The sequence below is a fragment of the Pimephales promelas genome, chromosome 18, assembly GCF_988280905.1.
Source record: "Pimephales promelas chromosome 18, fPimPro1.hap1.1, whole genome shotgun sequence".
Lineage (NCBI taxonomy): Eukaryota > Metazoa > Chordata > Actinopteri > Cypriniformes > Leuciscidae > Pimephales > Pimephales promelas.
In genome coordinates, this window is record NC_142786.1 from 27,219,837 (window position 1) to 27,234,354 (window position 14,518).

At 37.0% G+C, this 14,518-nt stretch overlaps 1 protein-coding gene across 10 annotated transcripts in view; it reads right to left on the bottom strand.

The window, feature by feature from the left end:
• spire1a (spire-type actin nucleation factor 1a) overlaps window positions 1-14,390 on the bottom strand; it is a 40,885-nt gene extending 26,495 nt beyond the window's left edge. For 5 of the 10 annotated variants that reach the window (XM_089123291.1, XM_039680817.2, XM_039680816.2 and 2 more), the window contains exons 1-2: window positions 13,909-14,389; window positions 10,193-10,227 (exon numbers count right to left, since the gene is read on the bottom strand). In XM_089123291.1, the coding sequence (XP_088979417.1) occupies window positions 10,193-10,227; window positions 13,909-14,221 (348 nt within the window). In that variant the 5' untranslated portion in view covers window positions 14,222-14,389. Of the gene's footprint in view, window positions 1-10,192; window positions 10,228-13,908 lie in introns of all 10 variants that reach the window. The other 5 variants (XM_039680812.2, XM_039680813.2, XM_039680811.2 and 2 more) reach the window with 2 other exon arrangements.
• Window positions 14,391-14,518: the final 128 nt, after the last annotated feature.

The window sequence follows — 14,518 nt, forward strand, 5'->3', positions numbered from 1 at the left end:
ACCATTAAAAAGCCATGTTCCAAGCACTTTAAAAATTAAGTTTTAAAATTAATTTCCTTACCAAAAAATAATAATAAAAAAAAATTCTATCCATCATGTACCATCATGGCGAACAGTGTGCATCTGAAGTGTCTCAACTGAAGGAAATAATCCATTATTTATCAGCTTAAAGGAAACATTTACACGACAACGATATGTTTAAAACTGAAAAGTTTGATGCCGATGAAACACTATATTAAATATGTAATACGCATGATGTCATCGTCTTCAGAGATTCACATTTTTGTAGTTTACACGGAAACCGTTTTCACTTTGAAACACGTTTTCAAAAGTTTGCATTGTCAGGCACCTAAAACGCTGTTGTCGTGTAAACAACCCCTAAGATATCAGCCAAATCTTCTTATCGGGCCGATAAAGATAACATTAATTAAAAATAAATACACATCTCGGCAGATAGCGATATGCTGGCCGATATATTGTGAATCCTTACTACTAGCAAACAGCATTCTGACAGTAACAAGCGCTGTCTGCCGGTCAGACACAGTTGGGTACCGCTCTCCTCCCCTTATTGAGTTAGCATGCCAGTCCCTTTACACAGATGTGGGCAACAGTCAGCTGTCTGCTGAAGCATCGGCATGTGGCTCAGCACACACACACAAGCACATGATGCGTGAACCAATGTGTGCACAGGCGCACATAAGAGGCCATGTGTTTCTGTAACCTCTTAACAATGTGCCACAAACAAACAGCATTCAAATTCTGATTATTTCTAAACTTTATCTGAATCATTCCAGAAACAATATTAAGAGGATGGTCAGCTGTGCCAAATCGCCCACAGCAGACCTCAATAGCACATAATCAATAGAACCGCTTGTCCTGAGTCAAATCACATTATGCAAAAGGGAGGGGAGGTTTCCAGGTTATTTATTTATAGACGGCTGACCCTATTAAGATGGACCATCTAAACTACAGTGCAGACAAGATGAGACGGGTTCTTCATCACTGTTCATATTCAGTTGGGGATATTGTGCTGATCACCAGAGTGCACAATGGGAAGGTATTAACATTAAAACACAAGATGAATTTCTTATAGAGACCAAGGAGAAAACCATTCATTAGTTTCAGCCTCAGACTCATGCTATTGATTAACCTTCATATGGTCTTCGTTTCCTGTTTACACTTCGGCTTCGGGGTTACGACCCCAACAATTGATTGAGTAATTGTAAAAAAAAATATACATTTTTAATCATACAAATAATATATCTTTTTTTTTGTTTACTTCTCATCTATTGATTAATGCTGTGTTTTTGGAGATATAAAGTACTTTTGTATCCATATACCGCACAATTCCTCAACTACACCATTAGCTTGCATATGAAATATTATTTTTTTATGATACATTGCATTTATGCTCTAGTACTGTATTGTACTAAACTAAAACAATTAAAATACTTGTGAAATATGTATTTACAGTCCAGTTGTATTACGGTAATAATATACTTCCGACTTAAAATGTTATTATTATTATTATTATTATTATTCCCACTCGGAGACTGAGGAATCTCAGACAGCAAAGTTACAAGTTTACAAGTAAAACTTGGATATTGGTCCTTAATGTTGTGTCAATTTGTCCCTGTGGTATTGAGAAAATGGTATCAAATACCAATATTTTTCCAGGTATTGTATTGAGGTTAGAAATTCCAGAATCATGACAACACTATATGGCAGTCAAGAGTTTCACGTCCCATCTAAAAAGCCTTTCATAAGCTAAAATGGACATCTCACTTAAAAATCGAATTCTGCATTCATAAACTTTCCAAAACACTTAAAAGCGTTTCCTTAGCAACATTCCATTAATAGTTATTCATTCAACAGGTGGGTTTCCTGCAGTGCTAAAGACAAACTAAACACTGGTAAGTCTCTGTTCATCCAAGATGAACTAAGCAAACATTCTGAGGTGAACAGTTAAATCTGAACGGTCTGTGGTCGGTTTGACAGTGATGGTGGAGGGGAAAAGGCCACCCATGTGAACTGAGCAGACAGGAGAGAACTAAAAAACATCCTGCCACTTCTTCCACGCATATACATTGCAGCTCTATGAAAAGAATATGAACAATATGCCTGGTTTGACATCCCACCTCAATAGCTAAACCCACTTTGGAGTGATATTTCATCTAACTCAGGACATACAAATGCATAAGATGCAGTTGTTTTCCTTTCTCCTGAGCTCCATCACGTGACATAAAACAATGAAGACACGGGCTACTGTTGTCGGAGCCCTTCTCACATGACATCACTGCTCCAAGGCAAAGTTTTCACCATTTCACCAGCATCATATGGAGATGAGCCACTCGAGAGGAGCAGAACAATGCCATTCTTCTCTAATTTACTCAACCGAACTTTTGAAAATAAACTCAGGATTTCAGACCACGCATTGGGAGCACATTCTCCAAGACCGCAAATGCCCAGGGGCCTCAACCACACCTTGATAAACTTACAATGAAGCAAGTTGGGGGGGAATGGCGCTTGTGCTCCAGGGTCCCATGGTCCTTTTACCAACCCTGGATAACCTACTGTACATGAACAGGATGTGAAATTAACATCCACCACCAACCAAATGTTGGAACTTTTCGTTTATTGGCAGATAACAGAGCAGTTGCTTTTAGTTTTATAATTGTAGCGTTCGTTGTCCAACTTAACTGGTTTTTATCTCTATAAAAAGCAATATGACAGTAGGGGCAGTGCTGCGGTAGGCAAGTAAAGAGGTAACTGAGGTAACACAGAACATAAAGCTTGCGCTCAATCCACTCTTTCACTCATCAGCTCAGGCACAGCAGCTATATATTAGCGTAATTATTTAATTTGAATTTGTTTAACGTTCTATTAATTTGCTTCATAGGCTCTAGTCTACTGTATATAAATGCCTTATTCATTCATTCAACCTTCTCTGATATATCCATTTTGCACTCTGTTTGCTCTGTTGTCTGTATTTCTTCGTCAAAAACACTACTGTACACGCTGGTATCGGGTTCGGAGCATTTGAAGGACTACGAATACACGAGCGCAGTATCATGCATCCCTATAATGTTTAAATATTGCCTGCAGTAAATGCTCATAGAAGACCTGATTTAACATCAGCTTTGCCATCCTTGGTTAAGGCTGATACTATCTCTGGATGGTGGCATGGGGTGAACACTCCAACCAAATCCCGTATGTCATATCCACCTCATTCGTTCGTTCCTTCTTAAAAAATCCCAAATATGTCTATACATTTTATTTAAATAAAATGTAGCAGCCTTTGGAGGACAGCCTTTGGAGGACAAAAAAAGGAAAAATTCACAAGCTGTATAAGAACATAAGCTGTATTTAAGGGGCATTTAAGGACTGTTTCTCAGGAATATTTGGAGCATAAAGTACAGAAAGACATCCACTCTTACAAAAAAAAAAAATAATCAAGAAAAAACACTATGAGAAAGTGAATGAAAAGAAAGCGAACAGTTACATAATGATCTGGGCTACATCCAGAAGCCTACAGCAAGGTGGACATTTGCTTCCCTCCGACGAGCACTGTGACTCACTGTCCCATACACAGACTGACAAGGCGCCGACTTGTCCTACTGTTTTAATGTAGGAAAAATTGTTTCTACTGCCTCAACTCTCTTTGACCTCATTCAAGCAAAAAATGAATGGAAAATCTATTCTGTGATGTTAAAAAAAATCCAATCAATCTCTTTTAAACATCAGATTAAAACTGTACTCTAAAAAAAAGTTATGTAGCTGCTATCGCTCTCAGTAAGAAAGAGATAGACAGAATTAAAGAGATGTCACATGTACTTTATGTAGTCTTAGTCATTGTGCAATCTGTAAGGATGCATCAAAATTTCGCCACCAAAAATGGCTTTTTTTTGTTTGTTTTGTCTGAAAAAGAAAAAAGGCTGAAAATATAGTTCCTGGAGGAATGGCGTTTGGCTTGACTGTGTAAAGGCTGTATAGAGCTGAAATTACAATAAAGCTACTCTGACTCTCGGCAGATGCAGAATTGCGGTGGGCTCAAAGCAGCAGACTCTAGATTATCTGTGAGGGGGCTGGACACTACGCTTCTTCTGAAACCTAAAACCATTAGTCTCACTCTGCTGTTCCCCACCCTTGAAGTCCTCTGGGAAAGGATGTGGTAACTTTATAAGGTTGACTCATGGCCAAAACAGCATAAATCTCATCAGACAAAGCCATTCAGCAGTTTAGTCAACCACTCAGTGACAGAAGCGACAGGTTAGGGATGTACGTAAACTTAAACTAAACTGTGGATTATATCAAAGCATTCCAGATATGGATATTTAAGTGTTCCCAGCAGGCACACAACGACATATTTGGTTAAATTTCAGGTGGGACGTCATAATTCAGTGTAAATTCAACAACTAATGTCAATGTTAAATTGATGTCCAATACCGAATACAATGAATTTTGGTTTTATCGATATATTTTTTATAAAATGTCTGGTCCAACTATTAAGTAGTAAGATAAAAGTTATTGCTCAAGTGTCTATCATAAAATATCTTTATTTCATAAAAAATAAAGTAACCTTTTTTTATATAGCGGTGGTTTTATATTCCTAAAACCACCACCAATTTGGGCATGGATCGATATGGTATATGTCCACAGTGGTCTGAAAGTCCAAAGTCTTGCAGTATTTTTTTTATTTTGAGTATGATTTCACAAAAATAGGTTGCTGTAAGCTATCATGGCATGTTCCAAAAATTACTAGGGTTTGTTAAGTTTTAGTGACTCTCAGGTTACAGCAAAAATACTTCAAGTCAGTAGGATGTCTAAAGTGGAAAACCAGAATAAAGTATTACCGATTATCTAAGGCACAAGAGAATAGGTTGAATAAGAGAACAACTTGTTTTTTGACGCTTATTACGTGGCTGAAAAGTGATGATCGTACGTAAATCGGCTCCAAATACGACTTGGAAATTTAAAAATAACGTTGTGCGTCAAGGCTGCGTGTGACCGGGCCAAAGTACTCAAACATTCTACCTCATCCTTACACACTCACACAGTCAGCTGAGGAAGGAAAGTTATGCAGCGAGGAGAAAGAAACAAGCTTTGTGCTAAGAACAAGAAAACCTCTGGAGAATAAACCACGGGAGCTCACAGCTAACAAACAAGTTCCCCAAACCCACACAACAACTAAAAAAGAGAAAGTGAGATGAGGGGTATTTCAGAGGTGAATTGTTTAACAAAAAAAAAAACCCAGACACGGAAGGGGAGGTATAATGGGAATTTACTTGAGTCTCTCAACAGGTGTTTTACAGACCATCAACATTCCTCCTCATCCAAAACCTCTCTAACAGCAGCCTCTCTCTCAAGTCCAGAACCACAGACAGGTAGTATGACCCGCAGCTTGAAGAAACTCTCATTAAGAGGTCTGATAATCCCCCTTTAGCCACCGAACTAGATCTTGGGTCTAATCCTCTTTGTCCGTGCACCTTGGCGGACGAAACGCGGTGATCTTTGCAAGTTTTCATTAAGCTGCCAAGATGCCTATTGGTCAAAATGGACTGTGTCTTTCACCCTTCAGATCATGTAGATCAAAAAAAGCTTTAATGATCAGTTGGCAGATGCACATCAGTGAATAATGGAAGCACTTGGAAACTGATTTTGATGGAGTGGGTTTGTTTTTAGCTGAAAGACCCTGGTGAGAAGCCAAGGCATCTAAATGTGATTACTATTCTCCTATTTATAAAGCAATCGAGTCCTGCCAATAGTACTGAGTTAATGGGGAAAAACTGGGTCAGCTCGCCTCCAGAGAATTGCCAAAGGCCAGAGTGAGCCGGATGAAGACCAACCGAGAGCACTTCCTAAAATCAACACCATTTTGGGCATGGATCGATATGAACTTTAAATGGTTAGGTAAAAAATTACAAATATCTTTGAGAGACAGATTATGGCTGTCTGAGAGCTGAAAAATGTTGCATAATACCTTGCTAACCAAGATGCCTTCATCTGGTTTTTAAAGGCAGAACAGATGTGACCTTCACTATGATATCTGGGTGCCAGTGTTGTTGTTAACTAAAACCAAAAAACTATTAAAACTATTAAATTCATTCATTGAAATAAAGCTGAAATAAAATAAAATAAAATAAAATAAAAACAAAGAAAAACTGAAATTACTACTGAAACTGAAATAAAAATAAATCTAATAAAGCTAAATAGAGTTAAAAAAATAACTAACGAAAGAACATAAACTGACTTAAACTTAAATTGAAAATATAAACAAAGTTAGTTCAAAATATGAATAAATAACACCGCAGAGGGCTTCTTTTTATCCAATCCATTATAAATATATTCATTAATTCATTAAAAATGCATTTGCATAAGTTGATTTAAATACACATTTTATGATGTTTTTACATTTTTAAATTTTTTTAAAAAAAAATGTTTTTACATTTAAAAAAAAAATAAAAAATTTACACAAAGTAAAAAATATCAGGGTGATGACAGTCCTAATGAAGACAAAGCAAGGGATTAAATTTCTAAAAAGAAAACTTTACCGAGTAGTTGTCAAAAAGAAAATTGTTATCAAAAAAGATTTTGTTCAGTTACTATAAAGTCATGTGTTGTGAATCCCTAAAAAAATTTGTGATATTTATTAAATAATAATTGATGATAAATGTTTCAAAATACTTCAAAACTTGATTACAAAATGATTAAGATGTGCGTTCGACCACATAATATTAAAGTCATTAATTTTTTCTTGAAAATGCTAAAACAAATACAAAACCACATACATGAAAAATAAACGTGACGTGCTTTTAAACTAGATTTTAAGTCGATCGCGAAGAGTTTTCAAAATTAGAGAAAAAAACCCTATTGTGTAGTAAAAGTGTCTAGGGGATGCGGAGGTGCGCGCGCTGTTACATTCATTTCATTTTTGCCATGCGCACCGAGTTTAAACAAGGCTTTAACCAGCTCAGCAGCCACAGTAACAGCTCATATTAGCCAGCTAAACTTTTACTAACCTGTTAGAAAACATATAGAGCTGCATAGTTTCATGTGGTTCTTCTCCCTCACTGTATAATGGGTTTGCTATGTGGGGGGAAATGTGCTGGTTACATTCGTGAGACAATCAGCGTGAGACGACGATATGTTTGTCCTGTTTTAGCCACCGTAGCTTCTTCGAAAGGGAGGGGTGAGAAGTGGGCTGAGCCCTCGGTGTAACTCGCAACCGAACCGCTAGACGTTGCTAAAAAATACACACTGCCATTACACCATTAAGTCGCTGACGGAGAGGGCAGTTGGTTTGAGACACACAGCCAGAGGGGGCAGTGGATGCGTGTCTGTGGCGACGGCGAGCAGCAGAATTTTGTTCAGTCAGTGTCGAGGCATTCGCTTAACTTGGCCATGAGGGCGAGGTCATAAACATGCATACTGCAACATCACATGATCGCTGAGAGAGAGGTGCAGTCATGCAGAGCAGAGCGCACACACACACACACACACACACCCTCTCATTACTGGCCTAAGACAGGGTAGGCTTTATTAAGAGGAGGGCGCCTTCGCCCAAAGCTCTGATCTCACCGAGTGTACATATGAAACATTACGTACAAATGATTATCCTGTCATCATTTACTCACCCTCATGTTGTTCCAAACCTGCATGACTTTCTTTTTTCTGTGGAACACAAAAGGTTTTTGAGCTTCAAAAAGGAAGCACCACTATAAAAGCCTTCTGAAGCCATACAAATTAACTAAAACTATGGAAGCTTGTTTACGCCACTGAATGATAAAAAAAAAGGTAAGAGGCTGAGCAATTTTTCATCTTGCAATTCTGACTTTTTTCACCTCAGAGCTGCAAGACACAAACTTGCAATTACAAGTTATAAAGTCAGAATTGTGAGCGGAGTTTTTTTCTCTCCGAATTTGACTCTCGCTTTCGTTTTTCTCGATTCTAAGGAAAAAAACCTAATATTTGTGGGATATACAATCACGAAAAAAGAAAGTCATAATTATTGTGAGATACAAACTTGCGATTCTGACTTTTTCCTCGCAATTCTGATTTTACCACTCGCAATCGGGAGTTTTTGAATTGAAGAATTGCGAGCTGACTTTTTTCTCAAACTTGGACTTTCTTTCTCGTAATTGCTAAATTGTAGCAACTTTTTATCTTGCAATACTGACTTTTTTTGCCTCAGAGCTGCAAGATACAAACTTGCAATTACGAGTTATAAAGTCAAAATTGAGAGCACAGTTTTTTTTCTCTCAGAATTTGACTCTCGCAATTGCAAGTTTTTCTCGATTCTAAGGAAAAAAACCTAATAATTGTGGGATATACAATCACAATTGCAAGAAAGAATGTCATAACTATTGTGAGATATAAACTTGCGATTCTGACTTTTTCCTCGCAATTCTGATTTTACAACTCGCAATCGGGAGTTTTTGAATTGAAGCTTTTTTCTCAGACTTGGACTTTCTCATAAATTAAGTTTAATTCGTACAATTCTGAGGGAAAAAAAAAAGTGAATTGTATATAATCTCCAATCTCCCCTGATGGAAATTGAGTGGGAAAGAGAGTACAGTGCGTTTTTCAAAATTTCTCCTTTTGTGTTCCACAAAGTCACACAATTTTAAGCAACATTAGGGTGAATCAATATGCAAGGCTAATCTGAATCGCTAGAGCTGATGCGTTTACTCACTGATCGGTCTCGATCACATCTATGAGATCCAGTGACAAGTGCTTGAATTCAGCAAAGAACATGTAGGACTCTGTGATTTAACCAGGTAAATCAGCGCTGACATTCCCAACAGCACTGACAAACACGAGAAACATTGTGCCATGAACAATCCAGTCAGAAGAAGGCTTTTCAATCAACAAATCATCATCATTTACCATGGATTTAAAGTAGTAACACTAACACTAACCTGTCCCACATTGTACAGCGGCTCCAGCTCCACATAGCCAGTCCACCCTTGAACGGCACCATGGTATTATGGCATAAATATGGAACATTCATATAGAATTATTATATTATTATTAATAAAAAAAGTAATAAAATGTACTTACAGTATTTTTTTTATTATTAAGCTATAGCATTTGTGTTAATACTAGAAATGTATTTAGGCTAATGTTTTTCATAACAAATAGCATAGAAACTATAGATTTTACTTTAGCAATGATGGGGCTGGTTTTACCTATGGTTCTCATGATCTAAATGTATGATACAATGTATGATGGATAATTTTATGGTTAATTCTAATAAAAGTAGAGTCCTAACTAAATATTTTCTCACAATCACTTTTTTGGCCATATCAGCCCCACATCACACGGTCTATGAATGTTTTATGTTCACAAAATGTCTTATCTTTGATGTGCATCAACTCTATTGGAAAAAAAGATAGTGTTTGTGTGCAGAGGAGGCAGGGCCCTGCTGTTCTGCTCTTTGAATATCCTCCCATTCACAGTCACAAGTTTACCGTCTAGTGCTCTGTTGATAATCTTGTTCAGAGATGGCCGCATGTGTTCTTTTTGTTTGGAAGTCTATGCGTGTGTGGCTGTGTGGGCTCGTGCTTGCATGTTCGCATCCCCTCTGTGGACCCATCTGTTAACTCTGAGGGCATTCTAAAATCGATCACATTTAGCCAACAAATCTTACTTCAAATTTTTTTTTTGCATAACACACAGTCTTATTTGCACAGCACTATCTTCTTTACTAAATAGGAAGGGCATACAAATGTCTTGCCCTGTTCCGAGAGATCTCTTGGTGCTGAAAAGCTTGGGAAAACTATTTCCAAATGTATTACAGCAAACTAGCTTTGGCTACTTCCCAGAGTGGCAGGGAGCTTTAGGGAAACTTTGAGGCAGGCCGAGATCCACAAAGTTGTCACGCCAACAAAGAACTAACAGCTAATGAATGAATACCATCAAGACAATGCGGTTCCCACAGACACATATAGTCCTCAAAACCACTCGCACCTAAATCTAGCTGGCAAACATCCACACCACGGGAAGAGTCAGCAAAAAACACTGCACCTAGAAACTTTCAGAAACCAAACACACAAAGACGAATGCTAGCTTTTTCCTCTGGATGGTTTGTAAAGCTGATGCCCTTTACCAAATATAGCAACAGAATGACTCATTTTTCTCTAAAGTCAAAAACCAGACTGGCACCTCAACAAAAGTAAATAAGATGACTCACCTCTATTGATGAACTGGGCGGTTCAATGTGTTTATCTGTAATGGGGAAAAGAAAAAAGAAAGAAATATTTAATATCTGACGAATCCATTTTTTAAAATCACATAACTCAAATTTTACATTTCAACATTACAATTTTCAATGAACTTGACAATAGGATATAATAGAACTAGATTTTTTTCATTTCTGGGATCTTGCCAATACATAAGGTTAGGTGACTAAGTAGAAACCATTTGTTGCTAAATATGCATATCTAAACAAATATTTAATTGGTTTGAGAACATGGGGAGATTATGTTGTTCTCAGTGCCTCATGGAAGTGGGCGGGCACTAAAAAGTTTGTTTTGATTCTCTGATTGGTGAAAATTCTCTGAAGAATCATGGGTAATGTAGTTTTTCACTAGGTATTTTGCTGTTGAACAATTATTTTTAAAAATAAGCTGAAATAATGCAGGCTGATGCTTAACAAAAGCACATAAAATCGATCAACAACAACCTCAAAACCCACATTAGAACAGTTTTTTAAAGGTTTACAGGATATTATTAAAAATCAGCTCCCCTATGAAGAAAATTAACATGATTTTTAATTCCAGAATCAGAATTGCACTCTACTATATTGCCAAGGTGTTCACGGATGTTGCTTATAAATTGATAGATGGTTCATAGGTTGATATGGATGGTTTCTTATTGGTCATCCTCAAGTATCTAATATAATTAGCGCATCCAAAATAAAAGTCTGTGTTTACATAATATATTTGTGTGTGCTGTATATAATTATTTTGTATATATATATATAAATACCTATGCATGCATATATTTAAGAATTATTTGCGCTTAAATTCTGTATATATATATATATATATATATATATATATATAAATACATAATCTATATTATATAAAGATTTTATATATGAATAACACATTTTCTTAAATACATGCATGTGTGTGTATTTATATATACAAAATAATTATATACAGCACACACAAATATATTATGTAAACACAGACTTTTATTTTGGATGCGATTAATCGCAATTAATTTTTGCAGAGCCCTAAATATAATATGATTCGGGTCCTTCAATCAATGCGGGTCTATGGGTTTTGTTGCTCGTTTTTCATACACCAGCCAAAAATGAAAAAAAGTAGACCATTTTGATTCATTTCCAAAGCACAAATGATGCAGGACGAGATAGTTTAATACTTACAGTTACGTTATAATAATAATAAAGATGCTGTATAACAATAATGATGCTCACTAAGGCAAGCATCTTTCTAGAGAAGTGGTGTATGGGTTGCAGCCATGAATACATTTAGAAGTGAAATTGACCATGAAAAGCCCCCTCCCCCATTTCTATATTACAGAGAAGGGACCCAGGGGTTCACCTCAGACAACCTTCATATTAAATATTTAACACAAATCTATAGAAGTCAGACAGAGATGCAATTTAGTTGAGCCTGAGATACACAACAAAAGGCTTAGAATCATAATGTCTGTTTTAGCCCTTCCTTTAGTGGCACTGTAGGTGTAATGTTACAGCGTTTAAAAGAAAGAGCCTCCTCTGGTATTGGCCGAGACCCAGAGTTCACTGCTGCCACTAATGAATGAACCCAGTGTCATTGCAACGGACACTTTCAACAACTGAAAATCAAATATAACTGAAAGTCTGAATTTAAACCCAAATAGCGTCTAACATACACCATCCTGACAGGGAGAAGGCATTTTTCAAGAGGTTCTTTTGTACTTAGTGCAATTGGATGCCATATCCATTGTTGTAAGAAACAGACGAGTACTGTAATATTATCTTTCTATAAAGATGAAAGGAGAATCACTGAAAATGATAACGTGGAAATCAGTTCATAGGGGTGTTTGACTCAGGAGGACAGTAACAAACTCAAATTGGGACAAAAGGGCAAAGGTGTAAACCCATCCAGCTATTTATTAAATGACTATTTACTTATATTCATAAATATATTCATTTATTTTTCAGGAGTTGAGTAGTGCAGTTCATTTAAAAGTATATTACTACATATGGTTATGTTTGTATATTAATATTTTCTAGTAGACAATACTAACAACAACATCTGTGACAATTCCTCACAATATTCTGATGCATTTGATGCAATCCCAACACCTTGTAAGGACAGAGAGTGAAAGCTTTATCTATCTCAGATTAACCTATATCTTTGAGTTATAGGCTTCTCGGGAGCTACAGATCTACACTTCCATATTTCATTTTTCTAGTTGGGATACATGCTGTTTCAAGGGCTGTAACAACTATGAATCACTATATAGCTTTAGCAAGCAGAGAAAAGGAGACATAAACATCAATGAAGCATTGTCTGGAGCTTGAAGACAACTTTTTCCTTTTCGTTTTATTCAATTTGAGAGACAGATCTATTCATTGGGGAGATATCATGACTGAAACTGGCAGGTTCACAGTCTGATTTCATTGGTCAGTCAGCGTTATTTGAACATACCCACATTTGCCAGGACAGCAAACTTCCCCAGGAGAGCAGAATTCAGCAGACCGTCATGTTACATAAGCATTGATTTTCCTGCCTGGTAAGGACCGTCATCTAGTTACTTGCTTGTCATTTGGCACTATACTCACTTCTATAAGGCAGAGGACTTATGTTTGTTCTTGACAACTATAAAAAAATGTTGTATATACACGGTCATGGACTATACGTTGTTAAATGCAGATCAGTCACAGGCTAGTATTCTATTTCAATGAGAACAAGCAGGAGACACGTCTCATTTAAAACATCAAAAACACTCAAATAACTGCTGAACCCCACATCTAAATCCTTGTTAGGGAGATGGAAGGATTGAGACATTCATCCCAATAATTATACTTATGAACAGCAGTCAGATTAACTCCCAAAGGAGGAACAGAGATGGAAGCCGAAGCCAAATCCAAAAGCCTCAGGCGAAAGAACCCAAATTAGATAATGGCTGAGAATTTAATTATACAACTTCTGCCACAGAAATCCCTCCCTCTCTCAAATTTTAATAAATTTTTGGTTAATAGAAAACAGTTATTATTCAAAGCACTTTACTATATTTTTCCTCAAATGTATTGATTTGAAATATATTCTGGTTAATCCTCGAACATTCCATGTGCTAAATATGAGTGGGAGTATAAAATCAGCCAAGCTACATTTAACATAGGCTATTAAATGTTATAATTGTGCATCCTAAACAATACATAAATACACCTAAATGTTGAATCAATATAAGTATGCATATCACAGGAGCACTAGGCCAAAGATCAGGTCCCTTTTGTTGCCACATGCCTAAAGGTGCCTATGGATGAATCCATCACATGGCCCCATTGTTTACAATGGCTCGATGGTCGAGAAGATATAACCGGTATTAAAGAGTAAATGGCCTGTATTGCAATGAATGAGATAATAAATCAAGTCAAATTATATAATAAAATCAAAGCATATATATGCAAATATCGGCCTATATTTAAAGTCATGGTAAAATAATCGGTGTACAGTTAGAATTGAGGTGTTAGCCTAGGTACATCCCTAAATCTGTCTAAAAAAATTAAAATGGCCCCCATTAATCATTTTATCGCTTATATTTAGCTGTGTCAAAGCAATGCCATTGTAAATAATAACGCATCGTGCTATTGCTGTTCAGTTGGCTTCATGCTGCGCCATTCACTGCGCGTTTATTTTGACTTCTCATGTAAACATTATGATTTACCTGGACTGCTCTGTTGATATAATTTAACAGTCCCGTCCTTCCGGATCCTCACATCTCCAGGACCCGCAATCCGTCCAGGTGGACTCACACCTTTCTCTTTCCGTCTCTGTTTTTGAGTTAACCACCTGCAGCACTGATAACACACGGCCCAGGCTTGCTCCTCATTGATCGGTTGACTGTACAGTGTTAAAATCTCCTCCAAACACAATTCATCTTCCCCGTCCGTACAATCCATACCGATGTCTTCAGTTTTCGCTCCATCTCCGGGATCCTGGAGAGCCGACGGTGAGATTAACATTCCTTCGTCGGTCATTCTTCTTCTCCAGGCTTCCAGGGAGACGAAATGACTGTGTGTTGAGATGATAAAGAGACAGAAAAAGGTATGTTTACGTTAGGTCTGTCATCTAGAAGGACCGCGCGCGTCCACCTCTGAAGCCTGTGTCGCTACTTCTGAGCTCGCGCTGCTGCTGCTGCTGTTCGACTCTGAGAGGCGCTCATATGACTTTTCCGCATGGTCTCAGAGTCAGTCATGTCATTGACAATAATATTAGAGAAGATTGCTTCATCTTAAATATAAAATTTTTCACGTCATATAATAAAATGTAAAAAT